Raw genomic sequence first — 24,235 nt, 5'->3', positions numbered from 1 at the left:
AAAATACAATAAAACCTAAAAGCCCTTCATAGCAATACAGAATTAACACTTGCTAAACGCCTCTCATAGATTCTGATCTTAAATCTACTAGCATTCAGAATACCACACAAAAAAAAGGAAAAAATCTTAATAATCAAACATTATGAATACATGTCTGCACAAAAACAGATATCAAAGATATATTAATAGAAAAGACAAATTCATATCTAACATAATTTTTGACTACATTCCAAATTGTGTTAGGCACATTTGCCTAACATAAAAAAAAAACCATCAGTAGCACTATTCACTGAAGATTCTTTTAAGAGCGATTAAAAATGTTATGACTTAGAAATATCACATTTATTAAATTTGGTTTACCTTATTATTTAAAAGTTTATAGCTTTAAATAATATTCACCTTCAATGTTTTGTACAAAAATATTGCAGATTACTGTTTATTATGAATTAAACAATTTTGTTCATTACAACAGAGAATCATACCCGGAAGAGTTAATTTGGTTTTACTTTCTTTACTCATTAGTTAATTTTTCTCATTTTTTGTACTACATTAAATTACCACCTATTGTAAGTGTTTATATATGATGAAAAGATTTTGTTAGGTTTTTCGTCGTTGAATTCAATATTTCATGAAAATGAAATATTCGACATAACCTTCCAAGGACATTGAGTGAAGTGCTAAAGGCAAATATATATATTATATATCAAAAATAATATATAAATATTATATAAGAATCTAAATCTAGAATCTTAATCTCATCTTTTAATAATCTTTAAATATATATATTTTTGAATATATATATATATATATATATATATATATACATACATACATATAGATATATAATGTTCATTTTATGTATTTTGCATGTAATAAACCATGTTAATATTTTTAATAATATGTATTTTATGCAGATTGGATTATTTTATTTTCTTCTTTGTGATTTCTCTCTGGTATTTATAATGTTTCTTTTCTTTTTAAAGGAATAATCTATGTGACTTCTCAAGGAAAAAACTAATATGCTTTTAATACTATCAGGAATAAAAAAAAAGATAATTTACTTTTACTTTACAAAACCTTTTTGACCATATTTTTCGTTTGATATAACCCTTTTTTTATTACCACATGAGAATTTTTCTTTATCAGATTATAATTAATGCCTTTCTTTTGTAAAATTGTCTCTGCTAGTGCTTTGTTAAATATTTAAGTGCTTTTGCTCCATAGTTGTAATTAAAATGCTGGATAACTGTTATAAATATTAAATTACTAACTACAATAATTGGTTGTTACAGTTCAAAAATTTCATATTTAATTATAGCTAACTATTTACAGTTTAATAGTCAAATAGTATTATCTATTATTTAATAGACAAATAGTATTATCAGTAGATAAGCGTTAGTCAGACAGTATTAGTGTCTGACTAATTCTTTCATTCAGTTGAAATCTTTGATGATCAATTAACCATTCTGATGACCGGTGTTAGTCATTTAAGAGAGTTCGCAAGTAATGCTTATGAAGTAGGGATGAAAAATTAATAATAAAAATATTTAAATTATTTTAACATTTTAGATCAATGTAACCTGATCCTGGATAAAACATTTGAAACATAAAAGCTAAAAGGTGAAATCTATTTTTACCTACTGATGAATAATTGTGAAAAATTAAATGTCAAATTTAACTTTGCTAACGTTACTTTATTAAATAATATGCACTTATAGCAAATACTGATGGTTCTTCTGTAGAACTCATTGAAAATCATTATTGGAAACTGTCATATGAAGTGATCAGGTGAAATATTTTTTTTAATAATTTTTTTCACAAATAAATACAGTTATTTTTAATTGCAGGCTCTTCTTGGCTATGAAGGTAATAATGGAATAGAATGGTTGTGTGGAGGAATACTGATTAGTGAAAACTATGTATTGACAGCTGCCCACTGTATAAAAACTAAGCGTACCAGCAAAATGTAAGCCCTTTATCTTATTTAATTTAAAATTCTGATAAATTATGAATTTTATAACAAGTTAAGTTTGTTATTGAATCAATACTTTTAAATGGAGCAGTATTAATTGCATGGAACTATTTTAAGTGCAATTAATGTTAGGTAGAATATTGTTGTTTTTTTATAATTTTATATATATATATGTTGACATGTATTTTTTGTATATAGAACTTTAAAAGCAATCATACCGTTGTTTTTTGCATCCTAAAAGTAAATCATTTTCTGTCAAAATTATGGTTAATCATATGAAAATTTAACTCATAATCAATCCTATTTTATACTTACTCCAGAAAATATCATTTTTATTCACAACGATAAAGCAAATTAATTTAATGAAAATTTAATTTTAATGAACTTTTTCAACTTAAAAAACTATTTTACTACTGAACAATACATAACATTTTACTGTTTTGATATTGAAGCACTTGCATAAAAAATTACATATTAAAATTTTTTATTATCCTAATGTGTACATTGTAAGTTGTTCAACTAGTGAACTATAAGCAACCCTCTCACTGCCTGATGAGAATGATATGTATGACATGTAAATGAGGTGTGGTCTTGTACAGACTCAAGCCAACCGTTCCTGAAACATATGGTTAATTGAAACAACCATCAAAATTCAACAGCACCCGCTGTCTAGTATTTGAACCTATAACAGAAGCGACTAACTTTTACTAGGATTTGAACCTCAAAACCTTCAACTTAAAAAATCAGCTATTAAATAACCAATTTGCAATGATGAATTAACCACTAGTCCAACAATTGGGTAATACCATAATTTGAATATATTATAATTTAAAGACATTATAATTGAAAATATAACAGAGTAAAATACTTCTCTATGTGATTTGCTCCAGAAGCTTTAGTCACCTGTTATAAAATTTACAGAAAAAATTGAAAGAAAATAAATTTCTGATCTCCATGGTGGAGTGGTAGCATCTCACCTTTCATCTGGGGGTCCTAGATTTGAATCCCAGTCACACATGACTTATTTCTTATGATACAAAATTCATTTTTCATATTTCCGTGTACAAGTTTCTCTATAACCTTCTGTGATAAATTAATTAATTAAACAAAAATTAATACTAATAAATATTTCACAAAAATTAAGCTAAAGCGATTACAAATATGTATTTATGAACCAATATTAATCAGATCTAAAAATTACATATAATTATCAACTGTAGTATTAAATTATGAACTGACTGACACTTCTGGAAAAATGGTTCTAAATTCCTAACACAGACATCAATTTAAGGAGTCGAGTGGGAGATTCTGTTGTGATCAGACATACTGTTGTGCACTCTGTGTTATAATGTTATACTGGTTATTTTTCGGGTCAACGGTTTTGATATTGATTTGAAGGATTGGGAATCGACGGTGGAGATTTTCATAAGTATTTTAATATATTTTTATTTTTTGGATAGAGACTGACCTTTTTTATTGGTTTTTTATCTGAGCAACCTTATTTCCTTGGCAGTAAGAGGATGGAGCAATTAGAAGAAAGTGTCTCGGAGGAGGAAATTCCAGAGTTGGTCATGAGGCGGTGGCCAGCTGGCATGTTTGTGAACTGTGAGGAGGTCTGTGAGTCCATTTTTTGTCTGCAGGACTCAGATGTTGTGACAGTGTTTGACATGGCCAGAGAGAGCAGGTCAGAGTATGATAGGTCTTAGACAGTCTCCGGGTGTTAGACAAATGCTCCGTTAGGGCAAGCTAAGGCGTGGACAGGTGGAGGTCGAGAGGGGTCATAAGAGGACTTCAGTCCTCTTGAAGGACTTGGAAGATGAGAAGTTGGGAGGTTGTTATACGGTGGTTATTCATTCTATGGCGGACGACAGGATAGTCATTGAGGATCTCAGAGCTTATAAGAAGTTTGTGGAGTCTAAGTGGCTTTTGGTGTATAGTTGGGAACCAGGTAGGCTGGTATCTTAAGCGGATCCGCGTTAAAGGGTAGGCGGAGAAGTTAGATGGGATCAAGCAGCAGGGGCAGGGCAAGTTGGTAGGTGTGAATATTACCCGGTAAGGGATAAACCAGCATATATACTTATTAAGGATATAAAGAAGGATACGACGGAGGCTAAAATTGTTGCTGTGGTTAAGAAGGGGATAGAAGACCCTGATGTAGAGCCGAAGGTGATGTCGACGAGGCCTGCTTTGACGATCCGAAGTACGCCACGGTTGTGTTGCCGCATATTGTGGCCTCTCGTTTGGTGCGAAGGTGAGGCTGAAAATTGGCTGGGTGTTGTGACGGGTCTCTACACTCTGGCAGGATCCTTGACTGGTCTGTAGTCGACAACTGTTCTAGCGATCATCGATTAATACTTTTTGAAATAGCGGATGAGCTGCGCGATGACCATGAAGGACACTTTCCTGTTTGCCGGGGGGCTTCCTTCTTAGGAAGGTGGACGCCGAAATTCTCCTCTTTGTTGGAGTCCAGACTGGAGATTTTTACTCGAGATCTTGACGGCCTAGCATTAGATGTCCTGGCAGTAAATTTCACTTCTACGGTGGTGGCGGCGGCGAAGCCGCCATTCCTAGAGGCATGGCCGGGAACGTATATCTGACAGCAATGAAGTAATCTGTGAATCGACTCAGAAGGGCTGCGCAAAAAGAGGGTGATCCCGATCGGCGTGCGGCCGTAACTGCGGATCACCGCAGAAGGAAGGCTAGGTACTTTCATAGCATTAGGTCCTCCAAGCGTAATTCCTGGCAAGCAAGGGAATACAGACCCTTGAAGCGTTCTGTATAGAGCCCTTGGACATAAGAACAGGAAAGATGTCCTCTTGTCAGTTGTCGACCCGCGAGGGTGTGGTAATTGATAAGGACCGTGTCCTTAATAATTTGCTCCCGGATGACACAATGGTGGGTGAAGTTTCATACCACCAGGCGGGAAGTCGCGATTTTCAAGACAGACTTATAATCTTCTGAGATCACTGAGGCGGAGGTGCGCCAGGTGATCTGTAGTATGGCACGGCACAAGACCGCCGGGTATGATTGTATCACAGTGGAGCTCCTCGTCGTTTCCAGTAGTCCTTGATCCTCTAACTAGAATTTATAATAGGTTGCTCTTCGCCGGCCACTTTCCGGCGTGGAGACTTGTTGTTGTTCAAAGGTGGCAACAAAGATCCTACTGTTAGTTCTTCTTACCGTCCACCAACGCTCTTGCCTGTGATTGGCAAGGTTTTTGAGAAAGTCCTATATTTGCGTATTAATGTTAGATCGGTTACCGCTGATCATTTGCTAATGGACAACCAGTATGGTTTCCATCTGGGCAAGAGCACTGAGGAAGTGTACACGAAATGAACTAGAAGTGCTCTCGTTATTTCAGCCATCGGACCGTTTCCCTGCGTGATGGCGGCTCGGAGGTTCGTAAACTTAACTAAAGGATGCCCTTAGAACAGTGTTCTGAGTCCGCTTCTTTGGATCATAGAATTCGATTCCATGTTGTGTTTAAGGATGCCATGTTGTGTCGACGCGCTGCTACTGATTGAAGGCGATTCGCGTACCGAGGTAGAATTCCGAGCTGCTCGTGCTTGTGTGACACTCCGACTGTGGAGTCTCCAACGTAAGATGATTTTCAGCCCGGAGAAAACCGCAATGATGATGCTTAAGGACCGATTGGCTGCTTCCCGATGAATCCGGGTTCGGATGTCTGGTCTTCCCATTCAGTACGTTACGGCTCAAAAATACCTGGGTGTTATCCTTGATGAAAATGTTCGGTTCAAGGAACATCTACAGTATATGGCAAAAAAGGCCGCTGATGGTTTTTTTTAGAATCTGTAGAGTCATTCATTCTGATCGGGGGTTGAATTACCGTACCATGAGTATCCTTTACAAAGGTATCGGTAAAGCTATTATGCTGTATGGTGAGCCTGTCTGGGCTCATCGCATGCCTTTTAGGTATTGCACGGACATTTTGTTGCGGGCCCAGCGACTCCTCTTGCTGGCTGTTATAGGCGGTTACAGAACAGTCTCGCGGGAGGCAATCTGTGTTATAGCCGCAGTCAAACCGATAAATATCTTGGCTAATGAGCGTAAGGAACGCTACATTTCCAAGGTAAATAATCTACTGACGTCAGAACAAAAGCAGGAGATTGAAGACCGGGACCTGGCGTCTTGGGTGATTCGTCTTGGACGAATCACCCACAGGTTGATACACGCATGGTATATTTCCTATAGCGTCTGATTTAGGTTCGATTGGATGGGTCTTCCCCAATCGGTATATCACACAGTTTCTCTCCGGGCATGGTGCCTTTCGGGCGAGTTTGGCTAGGTTTTGTTTAATGACAAAACCTAGCCAAACTCATCAGTTTGGGACTGATGATACGCTGGACCACGTCCTCTACGTCTGTCCCCGATACGAGGTTGAACGTTCACGAGCTGTTAGGGAAGTTGAGAGAATACATTCCTTTCTGGATCTCCGTATTAACCGGATGATCTGCGAGGAGTGTTCTATAGTAGCTGGTTTTTTCTTCGCGCCCTTGCAGTATATAGGTCTTCAGGGGGAGTTTAATCGAGGTACTCGATCGCGGTAGAACCCGGGATGGCTAGGGTTCCGGCCTAGGCATTGGATTAGTTAGAGGTAGGCTCCCGCTAGTGGGGGTGGCCGCGCCGCCGGTGGCGGTCCTGATCGTGACTTGGTAATACCACACGAAACTCCAAGATGGGACCGGATTTAAGTGCGGGGTGATGTATATAATTTTTCTATTCTCTATGATTTTGTATTAAATAATGCATTATACTCCTACACTTTATACATTAAAGAGAAATTAAAAGTTTGATAATTATCATATATTATTATACGAGCGTGCGTTAAGGTGTTTCTCTTTTTAATCCATCCTTGACTAACTGGAACTAGATAAAAAAATCATTTGTATTTACAGTTTATCTTCCAAGAGTGCTGAAAACATTAAACAATGTATTCACATGAATAATTAAACCTTAACACCGGTTAACCGTTCAGACATTCTATTTACAGATGAATTTTAAACCGTATACCAGTTGCATACTGGTTTACAGGTATTCATTTTTACCCGTTTAAAGAACGAATACTTTAGTAAGTTATTAAAAAAAACATTTATACTTTTCTAAAGACAATTTAATTTTGATCATCTTGAAACGAATACTTTTAAATACTTGAGGTTATTTAATAAAATAATAAATTTATGCCTAATAATGTTCTAATTGTTACACAGTATTAATTCCCTCTTTTCATCTATCTAATTAAGGATTAAGGCAAGCGATCCAAAGATCCTTTATAATTTTTTTTTACAAAACAATAATAAACCCAGAAGTAAAACCGAGTCAAGCAGAACAAAGAAGACATGACTGAAGGAATCGATACGATTAATCTCAGTGTAGACATACGCTTTTTATCCTTTCGCTCTATGTTCTTTCTCTTGTGACTCTTTGGCGATGTGCTCCTCGTAAAAAATTGATTTTTTATCCAAATCTTACTCCCAAATATATTCTGTTTTTCCTCTGCTTCCTGTCGAGTCACCGGACACAAATTTAATAATATTTTAGTCCATTTTTCATCTTTAATTCTTCCTATGTTCAATTTTACTTCAACTGAAAAACAGAGCGAAAGAGTTTGGTTTTTAAAAGAGGTAAAATGGAGTATAAATAGAAAAAACGTGGGTGACATTAACCGAAAACAAATTATAAAAGGAATAATAAGTGAGGTTGTCGTATTAAAAACTTACAATAAACTTTATACGTAAGAGAATCTTTAGCGCTAGAGTATAATAGATAAAAAATAATTTTATACTCTTATTGTTACAGAGGTTCCCCAAAAGTAGTACTTCTTGGTGAACGAAATTACGAATCAAGAACTGATAAGCCTCAAGAAATAGGTATCGCTAAGATTATTATTCATCCTGATTACGCTAAAACTCGGCCGTATAATGATATTGCTTTAATAAAATTGGGGCGTAACTTTACTGTTAATTCCTATAGTCGACCTGCATGTTTACTATCAAATAAGGCTATAAACACTGATAAAGTAATTGCTACTGGCTGGGGTTCAACTGAAAACGGTAAGTTTATGTCACAATATTTATATTTTCTTTTACTTTTAGGTCTAGAAGGAAAATTATTGTAATCGGTCCGACTTAGGCGTGTGCGGTTTTCACCGTATCTAAACGAAACTAAAACACCGGATGGAAATTTTTCCGGATATTAATAATCATTTGTGCGCGTGTTCGGTGTTGGCCTCTAAATTAGCTTATATCTCCACAACTACATTTTTTTTTTAAGATATGGAGGAACCCCATTTACGGGCGCCTAAGCAGTGTCGGGCTCGCTAACAGGTTCCGCCAGTTACAACCAAGGGCATATGTTTGTATACCTACGCACTACCGACTGAACCTCCACCCCTAGCTTCCCTCCTTCCTGGTATTGCATATAAATCATTTCATCAGGAAGGGGGAATCGCCCTTCCTGATGAATGACACCCTTCCTGATGTTATGACACACAGTCATAACAGACCAACAGGATGTCACACGACACACAAACAACACCGAACACAAGGAAAGAAATGCCGCCTCTATATCAGTAAACATTGCCAAAAAATATTTACAGCCGACGCTTTCCACCTCCGTAAGAGCATTTAAGATGCAATCCTCGGTACCAACCCCTTTCGTGAAGCCGTATTGGCCTCGATTTAGAAAACCGTTCATATCGATGTTTTCCCAAAGGCGTTCCACGACCAGCCTTTCCAGCAACTTGTCGATAACAGGCAAGAGGCTAACGGTCGATACTGCCAATCTCACTAGGATACTTTCCTTGTTTTACGAGCATCCTCACCAAAGCCATTTTCCATCAAATCGGGAAGCAGACCCGGCTAAGGGACCCGAGAACAGCCTGACAAGCGGCTCTCTTATGACGGGCAGCAGATGTTAGAAAATATCCGGGTCATGTTGGTCGATCCCGGGTTCCTTTCTCAGTGCCGTTCGAGAAACCGCTCGGTCTATATCTAGGGGATCCACAGCCCGCACGCCAGGGAATGGTGTCTCACCCCCTCGACGCCGACTTCTGCTTCAGCCTCCGAAGCGTCTGGAAACAAAGTATCCAGGAAACCCCGGTAAGTCGCTTCAGATGTTAAAGAGGTGGTCAAGACCGCCAAACCCGCATCGAACACTGGACAACACTTGCAATGGCTTTGGCCAGTAACACGATTTTGAGAGCTTCCAAGAGCCGCGCTGCAACTCGCGCATCGGAGTCTTGCCGTAACTTGAGTCTGGCTTCCATTATGGCACGAACAAACTCATTACGGGCTTGCCGATAGATCCGCAGACTCTCAGCGCGCACGTCATCAACGATAATCTCCATTAGGGGACAACGCTGGTATCTTCTCCTAGCGGACTTAACTCTTGTATGCGGTACGCTAAGGTCAGAGGACCACTATTTTTTCCCGGGATTCCGCCTGTGTTTAACAGACGACTCCCCTTTAGCAGCAATCGTGACGACTCCAGGCGCTTTCCAATCAGCGGACTGGCCACTACCTAAGGGTCCCTCCGATGGCCGAGGCCGCCGTAGGACCCTACCGCAGCCGGTCTTGATGGCCCGGCTGAATTGTTGAGCCGTCGATTCCACCTCCTCTGACGGGAAGCCGATTAAATAGGGCATTGATACCGTCAACTTAAAAGGTCAAGAGGGTGAGGCTATAGGTCAAAATCGCTCTCAGTATCTCGAGATTTTGCCTAATTAAGGTCATATTTTTTCTTAGACGCACGTGTTAACGATCAAAAAGTAACAATATTGCAAGCAATAACAATATTTGCAAAAAAAAAATTGCAAAATCGCATACCCGCCCCCAAAAATGGTTTTTTAATCGTCCGCTATGTTGTGACGTCACAGGTGAGCGGTAGAAGTAAATAAATGAATAATACTTAGAGTATAATTTGTAACTCGGTCTGACTCGGTACCTGGTGCGTTAAGCCTCACGCCTACACCAGTCTGCCGACCGTACAAGCGAAATTTGTTCTATGTAAGTTGTGAGATTACATTACTTTAGTTAGTGTCGACCGTCGCCGGTAGTACTGCCATACCCGCGTGAATTATATACGGTAAGCGCGCGCGCGCGGGCGTTAGTTAGAATCATTGAATTAAATAAACGAAAAAATATTATATTTAGATGAAATAATAAATAATTTACATTAAGTTGTGTGTGTAAGCCGTGCATTCAAACATCTCACAGTTGAAGGACTTTCCGCGAACGCGGCTACAACTGTGTCGTCAACTTTTTTTTACCCACTACGGAACGGAGACGGTATATGCGTTTGGGGTAAGAGGTTTTGTGTATATATTTTTATATATATATGTCTGTTACCATTATCATCAAAAACTACTGGACTGATTTCGAAGCAGTTGTTTACATTACATAGGTATCACTTCAGCGCAGGTTCTTACACATGTTTTACGGTTATTGGCCACCAGGGTACGCTGCAGTAGATATGTTTCTTCCAAACGGCTTTTGAATGTTTCTAAGTCTTTGTAATTAGTATTCTTTTACTTGACGTTTATTTCGTCGTGGATTTTGTTAATTTTTTACTTTATTTACTTGCTTTAAATGGAACAGTGTATATCGTTATAATATCGTCATTAATTGTGTTTTAGTCATTTAAAAAGTATAATTGGAATAACCATCGTTTTAGCAATTCGGTATAATTCCGTCACAGCAAATACCTGAAGTAAAATTATACAGTACGTAGCGTAACAGATTTCAATTTTCAAGGTCTGTAGCTCAGTACGTAGGAATGATAACGAATCGTTTTTCTTTAAAGCTTCCGGTCTACGGTGAGAGAAGATAAACTACAATTAGGTTTTTAAAATTAAACTATTTGCTGACCGCTTTCTTGGTTTTTCGCGGTCCGTAATCAATGAAATCAAGAAACTTATAATCTACCTTCAAACCAAAATCTCGGGTTATAGAAGACGAAGTTTGTAAATTTTTTACAGATTATCGGGAGATTGGAGATGGAGAGAGACTGCAGCGACTTATATCGTGACGTCCCAAGTACAGAACTCGCATAGGTAGATTTAGTATCCGAGAGAAAACCAGAAATTCTCAAAGAGGAGGGGCGGAAAGCGATAAAGAAATTGAAAGATAAGTCATCAGGCCTAGATAGCATCGCAACGTTAACGATCAAAGCGACAGACGAATTTTACGTTACGACTACGAATGAGATCTGTAAATATACACGGTTAACCGACAAATGGCCTGATGAGCGGACAATCTCGTTGTTCATACCCCTACACAAACAAGGCGGCTCACAGCACTATCAAAATTGTAGAATTATTTCTCTGATTTCACGTACGAGTAAAGTTTTGTTCTGTGTACTCCGTTTACGGCACTATCTACGCAGAGAAATTTATTCAGAGGAAGCCGGATTCGTCAAAGAAAATAATACGCGTGAGCAAATTTTAAACGTTAGATAGTTGCAGAGAAAGCCAGAGAGTTCAACGATTCTCTTACAGTACGCTTCCCTGATTACGCCAAGACCTTCGACTAATTCATTCGGCAAGATCTGCGGCTAGTATCGAAGGAGAAGGGCGTTCCTGATCGTCTTGTTACCCTCATTCGGAACCTACATTTAAAGAACAGCGCGGTGGATAATGGAGCCCTTATACCCGTCGAGAGGAATACGACAGAGATGTATTTTGTCTTCGATCTTATTCAACGTTTACGACCGATCGTGCGGAAGAGCCTGAAAAACTGGCACGGCGGTGTACGAATGGGAGGCCGGCGTATAGCCAACTTAAGGATTTTTGATGGACGATTCGCGTTGTTCGCAGAGTCTGAACTTGAAATGAAGGAGATCCTCGATCGAGTTCAGCAAGAAAGCGAGGCGCTAGGGCTCAAATTAAATATCGGAAAAACTTATGACGATAGACAGCGCCAACGATCTTCTAGTTAGGGATGCGCGGTGTGATTTCGAGAAACGTTATTCGGAAAGATAGGGCGATCACGAGGAATACAAAGCTGAGAGCGCTTTAGATACTAGTCTTTCCATTAGTCGTGTAGACGTCGAGGTCTGAACCATCAAGGCGGAAGACCGGAGGAATATTGATGCATCCGAAATGCGGGTCCACAGAAAAATGCCTCGGCGTCGTATGAACGGAAAATAGGACGAACTACTCGATTATAAACTACTTGGATTATAATAAAGAGAAGGTTGTCCGCAATATACTTCCAGCGCATCCTCCGCTTTTCCGTTCCAGCCATACAGTCCGTAGACCGGCGAAAATCTTGAGAAGCTAGTTATCCAAGGAAAAATCAAGGGCCGCGTGACCACGCGGAAGACCGTCGAAAAGGTGGTTGTTCCAAATTGAAGAGGCGACTCTAGAAACGTCGGGCACGTTGGTTCGAATGGAAAAGGACCGTGAGCTACGGTAGGAAATTCTCAGTGGAGTATAAATGGAATCTGTATAAAGCGAGATATAAGTCGGAAATATAAAAGGGTTCATTGTTGGTTGACCGAGCTATAAACTATTTAATCAATTCTGATGGATGATGAGTCTTTTTTTCCAACTTGATGGGAGCTATATTTTGTTATTAAATATTTTTTTATCGTACACTAATCGGTAGTTTTTCAGCCGCATCTATGTAGGTGTGTTAAAATTGAAAAATATATATTTATTTATTGAATCTTAAAGAATTATTGACATCGGTGGAAAATGTTGTTTTACTATTTTTTATCAGCTAGTTCAAACTTCACGTAGAGGTGTTATAACGGATATCTCATTACACGTCATAATTTTAAAAAATGATACTATGTTGTATCTCTCTGTAGTGCTACTGCTTAGTGAAATTTAATGAAATCTCAGTAAAATTTTTTATCGCTAGTACGTTTTGTTCAGAGCTTGTTTCTAATCGTTCAATACTGTATCGTACTGTATTTACTGCTTATTATTCGGCGAGTTTAAATACAATTTTTTACAGAAAGTGTGTTTATTTTCTTAGATTTTTTAAAAATCTTTCTGCTTGTAAGCATTTCATACAATGTTGTACCCAAACCTTTCTTTTTTTCTGTTTAGCTTCCGGAACCACCGTAAGGTATTACTTCAGAGGATGAATGAGGATGATACGTATGAATGCAAACGAATGTAATTGAAGTGTAGTCTTGCACAGTGTCAAGTCGACCGTTCCTGAGATTTGTGGTTAATATGGGAAGTACACCGATATCCACGACCTAGTATTGAACTCCGTATAAAAGAAATTAACGGTACATTTCCGACAGGTTATGCAGAAGGAACATGGATTCAACAAAAATATTGCTTTAAAAAAAGAAAATTGTGATCCTCAGCGTTCTGTTACTCCAGTTTTGTTAAATTCTCCGATTAATTTAAAAAGAGGGTATAAGTAATATCAAGTTGACATTGATATTTTTAATATTTCTTACACAGAAGTATAGCTACAGCTATAATCCCCCAAGTCAGATACTTTGTTTTACTTGTCACAACTTACGGTGAGCTGAATCAGCATTCAAGGATGAGTTGTTTCACGACTCAAAAAATTATTTGGTTCAATGTTTTGAGCTTTCTTTTATTTATTTCGCTATTTTTAAGATAAAGTTATTAATTTTTAAATATTTGTTAACGAAAATTATTTACCGGTTTTTTTTTTTTTAATTTTGCATTCATCAATAATAAGTAAAAGAAATACCTATATTTTTTTAAAATAATTCTTTTATATATTTATCGGATGAGTTTCTATATTTTAAATACAATCGCATTTTTTTCTTTCCGTATTCTTTTTCTTAATAAGCATCGCTATCCCTCAGTTACAAGGAGTGCTGAAATGCGATGCGATCGTTTACAAATTGCAAACAAAACGAGATATTCAAACGGAAAAAATACGGCGTAAAACCAAATTTTATTTGCTATAAAAACTTATACTTATTTTTTTCATATTTTAGTTAAACATTTACAGCTGTACATTTCTACCGACGGTTAAAAATTCACCTTCTATTACAACCTTTCGCTAGTAGTTCCATTGTAGAAAGGATTCTCAGGAAATAAAAAAAACCGGACAAAACCGCTAAAAGTGAGAATTAAAGAAACATTCAGATCGACTGAATACGGCGACTTTCTACCCGGCATCCAAGCGACGCATTTAAGAAATTAAACGCAAGAATTTCTTTGCGTACCGCTAACAACGTAAAGAAAATGCTAAAACCTAAAAACATCTACGGGATTAAAAATCAGGGACTTACAAGATTAAATGATTATTGCGAATGTTTTTATACGTGCCAGACGGGAAGACATTTTACAAAGCGGTTCAAAGAAAATTTGCCTTATGACAATGTTATTTTCAAGAAAGCTTAACTGCGCGCGTCAAATTATGGATCGCGGTCATACTGATTTCGAAACCGGTTTCCTTCACCGCATATATGTAAACAAAGTTAGATAGATGAATGCGCTCAAGGAATTAAAACACGTAAAAACAGTTCGATTAATTCACGTATCTACCGATCGTGTAAACTTCCGGTCCGATCCCAGAGGATGGCGACAGTCAGTAATAATGGCTGCACCGCACGAATTTTTCAATCGTTGTTCGTGGACATCGGTGTGCACACGTCGCGTTTGTGCGTGGTTTTTTCTGCTGTCGATTTCGTTTGGCTTTGTGCGTGTACATGTGTATGTTTTTCGTTTTTCATTTTATTTTGATGCGATGACGTCCAGCTAGTGATTTTGTGAAGGTGGAATAGAATTCCGAAACGCGTTAAAAGTAAGTAGATACTATATAGAAAGTTCACGTAGACGGAAATAATTTATTTAACTAATTATCGATTACGACTTGGATACATTAAGACGCTTATAAATATACATATATAATTAACACCTTTTAATCATTTTTAATAATTATTAGAAGCCGATACAAAAATATACGTATAATCTCTTAATCGCGTATCTGTTACTAGATTATTTATTAATTTTTCATTAAATATTTATAGTTATTTAACAAACGATTAAACATTTTTCTGTCTATATTTGATTATTTCACGATTACGAAACAATTTAATATCGGAATTAAAGATTTATTTGTTTACGTACGGAAAGTATTTCATAACGATACTTTATATTGATGTAATGCGACTATGGAAATTACGAACGGCGCATATAATTATGGAATCGGTATGGGCAGATGTCTTTGGAGACATGCTGATCGGCCCTTAACTTTTCTTTACAGATAAACTGGGGAATCATATCACAAATTTCTCACCGATACATCTCACGATCTTCTAGAAAATATACCTCTAGCACATGTACAATAAATGTATTTCATGCATGACGATGCTCCTACACGTTTTTTTTTAACAGAAAAATCTTGGATAACATATTTGTTGAACGGTGGGATGGGCGCGACGGACATTTACCTGATCTCTTCCTGCTCGTTAGACTTAAAACTATTGAACTTCTACCTACGGTAATGTTTGAAGCGTCTGATGTATGGCACACCGATAAATACAATAGATGGATCGAGAAGTAAGTTTAATAATTGTTGTCGAAAGGTTATAGTGTAATATCTGGAACGTATTCGAAATTCAGTATTAGTTATTTTACTTGCTGCATTGATGTAATGATATCGTTTGATTATTGCCGCCGTCAGTAGGCGCGCTCTGGCGCGAGCGGGTTTTTAATTTTCTGGACGAGCACTAGTGTTTGCGGTGTGAACTGAGAAGTCGCTCAGCGCCTTTTCCTTTACGGATAATATGAAAATTGATATAATTCATACTTATAATTAATTAATTTTGTGTTATCGTTAGTATGTTTTCTGTTTAACGGCGTATTGTTGTTGTAAATTAAATATCAGCGATTCACGCATCCAGTGATCATTTACCGCTACCTACGAGGTCCACTTAGGCATTTAAGTTTCGATCGTTCAAATGGCCGGATTGAAATCTACTCTTATTATTTCAGTGTTACGGTAACGATTCGTTTAAGTGAAAAATGAAACGTTTGAAAAATACCGGTAAATATTTTTTGTTCTTCAGTAATAGTTAAGTTTAAATTATATTCGGGTTTTTGTTAAATGTCACCCCTATAGTGGCAGTTGAGGAATAACTGACGAATACCGTCTAATATTATCAAACGGTAAGTCCTGATACGGTTTCAATTAACCACACATCTCAGGAACGGTCGACCTGAGACTGTACTGCACTTCATTTACATTCGTACAAATCATTCTCCGTAGTATATCGTTCGATAGAGAACGATAAGACAGTAATAGACAATATTAGTTTAGAACGCACTAGTAAAATGTTGGACTACCAAAATTGCCAGCCTCTGTGGCGCGAGTGGTAGCGTCTCAGCTTTTCATCCGATGGTTCCGGGTTCAAATCGCGGTTAGACATAGTATTTTTCATACGCTACAAAAATTACATTTCATTTTCCTACGCACAAGCTTCGAGTGTTTGCAGTGAATTAAAAAAAAAAACACATTATTACCGAATATGACATTTTACAGAATCAATGTAGAGGTATCAATATGAGGTATTTTACAAATACCTCGTACCCGGTCATTTTTATAATTATTGAATTACGATAATAATAATATTTGTTTTAATCGTTAATAAACGACGGGAGAGTAAGTAATTATGCTACAAAAATATTTATTTAGTAACAGACTGATATTAATTGATCTTCATCGATGACGTAATTTCAGTAATAATTATTGTACGCGTTAAAAAATATATATGTATTTTGGGTTTTGCAAACTTTCTCTCTCTTTTTCTGTTTAACCTCCGGAACCGTCGTAAAATATTACTGCAGAGGATGATTTGTATCTGTGTAAACGAAGTGCAGTCTTGTAGTTTCAGGTCGACCATTCCTGAGAGGTGTGGTTAGCCCAACCGCCAAAGAACACCGGTATCCACGACCTAGCGTTCAAATCCGTATAAAACTAACTCCCTTTACTACGATTTGAATCTTAGAACTCTCGACTTCGAAATCGGCTGATTTGCGATGACGAGTTCAACGCTAGACCAACACGGTAGATTTTGCAAACCGGAAACTGTCTTCTCACGTTGAAAAATTCGAGAGTATTGTTGTACATAATAAGCTGAACGTAAAGTGTTTATCTGTAATCAAGAAATTATCTAATCACCTATTCGGACACCAAGAAAAAATTCATCATTCCACAGCTGTATCCACAACAAATTACACCATCATTATTAATGACTGATCTTTTTAATTTTAATTACTTTTTTGTTAAAAAACAATAACGTATTAACACATCTTAAAAATAAAGCGGGTAATATTATGTTTAGTTAATTATTTCCTACAGATCACTAGATTTGAACGCACTTCTGAATGTAATTAAAACCGAAAAATAAAACCAAAGTAACAGGATAATAAACACACTATTAATTTAAATAAGTAACATAAAATATGTACATTTTTTCCATTACTCTGTCAATATTTTTATAACACTTAACAGTAAGTAGAACTTGCACAACCAAATTTTTATTTTCTAATATAAAAAATACTTACAGACTTTTGTAACACATTTTGCAGTTGCTTGTATTATTTAATCGTAAGTAAGTTACTTTAATAATATTAAAAAAAATCTATGATTTTAAAATCACCGGTTCTTAGTTAAATAAACAATTAATGCTTATTTGTAGAATTGTTATCAAAATTGAATAGTTCAGTAGTATATACTATAAAAAAATTAGTAAAACGTTTCTGATTTCAGGTGGAACAACTAGTAAAGAATTACTTAAAGTTGAATTAAATTTAATCGATAATGATAAATGTAACTATTTCTATAGTGATCTTCCAAATGGCGTTGACGAAACCATGCTTTGCGCAGGAGATTTGAGTGGACGCAAAGATACATGTCGGGTAAGACAGTTGAATGAAACTAAATTTATAACCGCAATAAATAAACATTTTATTCAGACTAGGATATAATTAAACATTAATATATTTTATCATAATCTGGTAACCAAAAAAAAAAGAACTATCCGAATATTTTCTTGGCTAAATCATGGTAAAACCCTGATCATAGGAAACCACCAAGTATTTTTATAAATAAAAATAATAGATGTTAAAACAGTAGACATTAATATGGTTTTTGCATATTAATTATTGATGATAATAATAATGTAGATGTATTGAAATATTAAAAAAATGTAAGGTAACATTAATGAAAATTATTAAACAACGATGAAAAAAATCAGAAAATTAAGATTTTTACCTTCCTGGTGAATACACTAGAATCATTACACTCAAGGTGGAAAATATGGTGATCATGTCAAAAACTGGGAATTGGGTTTTTACAAATCTATATTTTAGTGTCCACTACTTCATCTAGACCAAATCAACATATCTACATTTGTATGTACACCTGCATTATATATATATATATATATATATATATATATATAAGATAACATTACTGTGTAATGTTTAGGATCAGACTTTTCTCCAAAATAACAACTTCAACAAAAGTCAGATTGAGCCTGCATGAGATGCGCCTGGATGTATCTTGAACAAGTAAAAGAAATTTGTCCGGTGAACTAAATCTAAACAAATTTCACAGCCTCATTTATCATCAAATCACACTCGCTAGATCACATCTAGAGTGGTGGGACAGTCCCACCACAGGTAACCCCTTGACAGTCAATCATGAAAGGTCTTTTAAGGAATACTCTACCGGCTGAACTAAGCAACGCCAGAGTTTAGAGAAGATAGCATGCAATCTGAAGCATTGAAATGCCCCAACGCTAGACAAACAAACAAGAAAAATACAAAGTTCAAAATCAAGCCGATGCAAATCACCTACGTTTCCACACGCTATGTAAACTTGCTCATTCATACTAGTAAACTAAAAATAACCATCGGTCTGATGGATCAACACAAAATTTTCATCATGAGTTTGCAAGAAATATGAAACACTGACTAGGACACCGTGGAATCTCAAGTATAGATTCTACAAAGGTATACATGGGAAGAGAGTGATGTAAATGTCCCGCAGTTTTTTGAAACAGGCTTTTAATTAGCTTCAAAATAATAAACTCCATACAAGAATTCAAGTCACAATCCCCAAGAATGTCAACACTCAGCCTAAAAGCATCTAATAAAATCTACACCGTAATAAATGCCTGCCCGTGTACCCACAAATAATAAAAATAACTCTCCAAAAGACCTTAAAGAAGCATAAAAGTTCTGGGATCTACTCAATCTGACAATAAATAACATACCCAAAAACCATGTTAAACAATTAATCAGAGACTTCAATGCTCAACTAAGCAGAGAAAGAAGATCATCAGAAAATGGCCCGCCTAAAAGAAAATAAACAAAAACACACAGGTTCTCATCAATCTCTGCAGAAATCACAACCTAATCTCAAAATCCACATATTTCAAGAGGAAACCTCAAAAATTAAAAATCTGGAAACACCTGACTACAGTAAAGGAGAATGGTAACTAGACTATGTCTTCATTGACAAACACCTTCACAAGTAGATTTACAATGTAAAAATCCTCCGAGGAGTAGACACAAGCTCAGATCACTATATAGTCAAAATTAAAATTAGGTTTACTTCTTAGAAAAAGCAACAAAACCAACCCTCTAAAACTAAAAGAAAAATGGACCCTACTCGATTAATCAAGAATGATAATTACCAAAAAGGAACCGAAAAAATAACAATCACGAATAAACTTGAAGGTCTAGTCAACAACCTTAAACGAATTGCAGAAAAATTAGCCCCAATAAAATCCATAAAAAACATCAATGGTGGAACAGCAAATGGGACGAAACAGTGGAGAAAAGACATGAAGCATGGTTATTTTCACCAATCCCAAAAATCAGAAACAACCTTCCAAAACCTAGTGAAACAAAAAAAAAGAAATCACATAAATCATAAGGAGAATAAAAAGACAACACCATAAAGACACACTGAAGTCAATAGGAGAAGAATCCAATAAAATACAGTTGAGAGACTATTACAAAACCTTCAAAAATCACCTCCAAAAATATGAACACCAAACCCTACTAATAAAGAATGAAAACAATAAACTGGTTCATAACAATAGACAATAGACAAACAGCAAAGACAATCCCTAAGTCCCAGCTAAATATTTCAACAAACTCTTAAACTGTGAAGAATTGACAGAACACCTAAACTTGAACAACAACACCCCAGTAACAACACCACCAGGAAACATCAACCCTCCCACAATAAAAGAAGTCTACCAAGCGCTGTGTGAGATGAAGAATTACAAAGCAGCAGGAGAAGATCAGACTTTTGTAAAGATCTGGAAACATGCAGCAAAAATTGCTCTTCATCAACAGCTTGTCTACATCTGGATCAAAGAAGAGCTACCAGAACACTAGACGACAGCCCTCATCCATCCGCTACACAAAAAAGGGGACAAAACAGACAATTACAGGGGAATCTCACTCATAGATGCAACATGCAAAATTCTTTCAAGACTCAACCTCAAGGGATTGGTTCACAACTCAAAAAAAAAAAGGAGAATACCAGGGAGGTTTCAGACCCTGGAGTAGCTACCAGATCATAATGACTTTCAAGCTAATAATGGATTACAACAGGAAAAGAAAAAGAGACATGGTGATAACATTTGTAGATTTCATGAAAGTTTATGACTGCATCCACAAAGAATCCCCACTAAAAATTCTAAGACATCTCAGGCTCGGGCTACATATCAAATTAATAAACATTACAAAACCGACCCTCACAAACACTAAGTCGAAAGTAAAATTCAGAGGTGAGCTCTTGGGATTGTACCAAGACAATGGGCTCTCACTGCTATTATTCAACTGTGATCTAGAAACGGTAATGAAGAAATGGCTCAAAAATGCCCCCAAAAGTAAAAAATAAACAAAAAAATGGAAAGTTGTCGGTTTACCGACAACTTGGCACTGCTAGCAAACAACAATAAAACTGTATAAAATTGAAATAGTAACCCGATTTAAATACTTGGGAGAAATAATAACAAACTACCTAAATGAAAAAACCTTACCCAAATTAGAACAAACAAACTAAATATCTCAAAAATGAACCTAGTATACTTACAATAAAAAAATGCCCAACAATAAACGCAAAAGTAAGACACTGCAACAGTTATATAACCAGAAGCCACTTATGCAACAGAAACACTCTTCCACCTGAATGAACAATTAAAGACAGGAAGACGAAAGAAGAATTGAAAGAACCTGCATCAATAAAAAGTACCAGAAAGATGGACAGTGGTGGATTGTGCCCAACACTGTAGTGTACAAAGAGTTAGAACCCATCATTGATACCATAAGTGGAGACTAGGATTCTTTGGACATATTATGAGGATGCAAGATTCAAGACTTCAGAAACAGTTAGTACAGTATAAGCTCGGCACGAAAAATACCAAGAGAGGATGCATGTGGACCAGAGAAATAAATGTGGATCTTTAGGAAATTAGACACCAGAAGACATTGCGTATAAGATAAAATTGAACAAGAAATCAAGAACACAAACACTTGCTTCTTACTCACAAGAAAAAATTCAAAACATGAACATTTTCAACTCTAGAAAGGGTACAAAGATCGGAATGTATGAAAAATTACTAGGAGAACCACAAGGCCCAAACCAAACACTCCCATCAAAGAGACTTGGATAATGGATTGACTAAAGGTATGCAGTCGTAAAAGGTAACAATAAATATCTATAAATGAATAAATATATACATATATATTTTTTTTTATTTGGATGATTGGACTTATGTTTCAATATCACAACCCTACATCCACATTTCATCATCTGTTAATCGCACATTTGAACAATTCTGAATCATCACCGATTTCATCTAATAATTAATTGTTCTGATATGTCTTTGCTATGTTGCTTATTGAAAATTCGGTAATTTTGCAACAAATTTTTTTGCTATCAGTTTCACATAAAAAATATCAGTCATTTTTTCATGCAAGTCATAAGAGATTCAACTTCTTTAGCGACTTTTCTAATAGTTATTTGAAAATTATTGATCACAATATTTTTCATTTTGTAGATATTTTCATCAGTAATTAATGTGTTAGGACATCTAACCCTTTTTTATCTTTAATGTTTTCATGACGTTCTTGAAACTATTTGTACCATTCCGCTTGGTGTTGACATAACATCTTCGCTATAACATGGCTTCTGTAACATATTTATTAGGCTTCACTCCAAAATAAATTGCCACTCATAATAAAATACATTGTAATTACTCACTTTCCGAATTTGATCTATGCATCTAAAGTGACTGATAATATTTCTACACATTATAAACAGTGGTGCGATTGCGTGAGAAATATACGAACTCAGTTGAAAAGACCTAATGCACAGAATTCAAAAGTTCTCATTTTCTTTTGATCAGAACTTGTATATAATTGAATCATGTATTTTTATGAATCTCATTAACTTTTCCCACAATTAAGCTTAAACGGCATGAATGCTTATTGTATCTAATAACAGTAGGCTGACGCCCAATAATAAGATTTACAATGATGATAAGCGGTGGAGTTTTTAGCATAAGTAAAATCCCGAGCGACCAGGATTTGATCCCAGAATCTTCCATACGTAATCCACTCCGCTGTGGATGTTAGCTATACCTTGACTGTATACCATTGCCTCTACAGTTGGTTACAATGTATGTTAACAATAACCATATATGTTTGCCATGTTCCTATGTTAAGTTGAAATTATAAAGGATTTTTTTAGCTGTCATCTTTTGAAACTCTGTATCTTTTTAGATACTGTTAAAACAGATTGCTTATACTTATACTACCATAAAAACTTAATATGTTTGTTTGATGAGTTTCATCACTTAAATATGAAAAATTTTTAATGCTAAAAAAGAGTCTTGTGTTTTTTCAGGGTGATTCTGGTGGACCTCTGCAAGTGAAATTATCTGATCCATATTGTATGTACGGTATTATTGGAGTAACTTCACTCGGTCGATATAATAAGTGCGGTACTAAGCAGCCTTCTATATTCACCCGTGTATCTGATTATTTACCGTGGATTGAAAAAATTGTTTGGCCATAGACAATGTATTTACTTGATTACTATTTCTACTAATAAAAATAGTCAAACAACAGATATTTTATTTAATATTCTGCCTCATTTTTGTATCAGTTTACTGTTCAAGTAAATTTTTCTTATGTTTTTAATTGCCTTTTGATTTATTTGTTGTAATTTTGAACCTCAAATTCTAAGCCTTCTTTTTTAATATGAACTATAGATTTAATAACAATAGAAATGATGTAACAAATTAAATGCAGGACATAAGAAATCTTTGTTACAGCTCCTCCCATTCTTAGATTGTGGTCATTCTCGTCAAAATTGTTTTTCTTCTATTTGACTTTTGGCTGATCAATTTGAAACCAAACCTTCTACATATTAAATAATAATAATAATAATAATTATTATATATATTTTTTACGGTCTCCTCACACCTCCTGTACCACCATTTGACTCCGTTCACACCAAGGCACAGTAGGATTTGTGATGAGATGGTCTTCTCAGTGGAAGAGAAAAAATTATCTTAAACATACTGACCCGACAAAACTCAGTCCTAAAGTACTGAAAAAAACAAGGTACTTATAAAAATTATTCGGTTACGTCAAAAACCAGAAATAATTATTAAAATATTTACCGCAAAATTTTGTTTTTTCTCAACAAGACCAAAAACCAAATTAAATATACAAATCATAAAAAATTTAATAAAATGAAAATTTAGACAGAGGTTTCTTGGAGTCGACATCGATGTATACATTTATCCTGACCTTAGTGCAATCATGACTCATGCGGTTAAGTGTGATGTGTAAACTTTTTAAAAAAAATTATTGCATTAAACACAATGCAGTAGTTGGAGCCATCTTTTAGCAAATTCACTTTGTCAACAAGTGTTCATTTTTTGTCATTTATTCACCAGAAATAATATTTAAAAAAATAAATAAATCTATCTGTAATAATCAATTACATGTAAACATGTCAAATTTTTCACATGCAGTAAGTTAAAAATTAAAAAAAAAAAATTAGATTTATCGGTTAATTATTTTTTGTCATTTAAGTTGTTCTAATAAAAGATTTTGAATAGAATAACGTAGTTTCAAGAAATCGTGTTTATCTTTTACTTATTTCATTTGGTTTTTCTGCCTGTAATAACTTATAAAAATAATGTTAGAAATATGTTATTAACATGTTTTTTATTAGTTATATAAATCATCTTTATATT

At 35.6% G+C, this 24,235-nt stretch overlaps 1 protein-coding gene across 1 annotated transcript in view; it reads left to right on the top strand.

The window, feature by feature from the left end:
* Nucleotides 1–23,168, top strand: part of LOC142324662 (venom protease-like) — an 84,911-nt gene extending 61,743 nt beyond the window's left edge. Inside the window, exons 4-7 of the mRNA XM_075365534.1 lie at nucleotides 1,848–1,966; nucleotides 7,790–8,043; nucleotides 17,710–17,858; nucleotides 22,873–23,168. Of these exons, the coding sequence (XP_075221649.1) occupies nucleotides 1,848–1,966; nucleotides 7,790–8,043; nucleotides 17,710–17,858; nucleotides 22,873–23,043 (693 nt within the window). The 3' untranslated portion in view covers nucleotides 23,044–23,168. The remainder of the gene's footprint in view (nucleotides 1–1,847; nucleotides 1,967–7,789; nucleotides 8,044–17,709; nucleotides 17,859–22,872) is intronic.
* The last annotated feature ends 1,067 nt before the right edge of the window (nucleotides 23,169–24,235 follow it).

This window comes from Lycorma delicatula, chromosome 5 (genome assembly GCF_047948215.1).
Source record: "Lycorma delicatula isolate Av1 chromosome 5, ASM4794821v1, whole genome shotgun sequence".
Classification (NCBI taxonomy): domain Eukaryota; kingdom Metazoa; phylum Arthropoda; class Insecta; order Hemiptera; family Fulgoridae; genus Lycorma; species Lycorma delicatula.
This window is presented reverse-complemented; position numbering and strand designations above follow the sequence as displayed.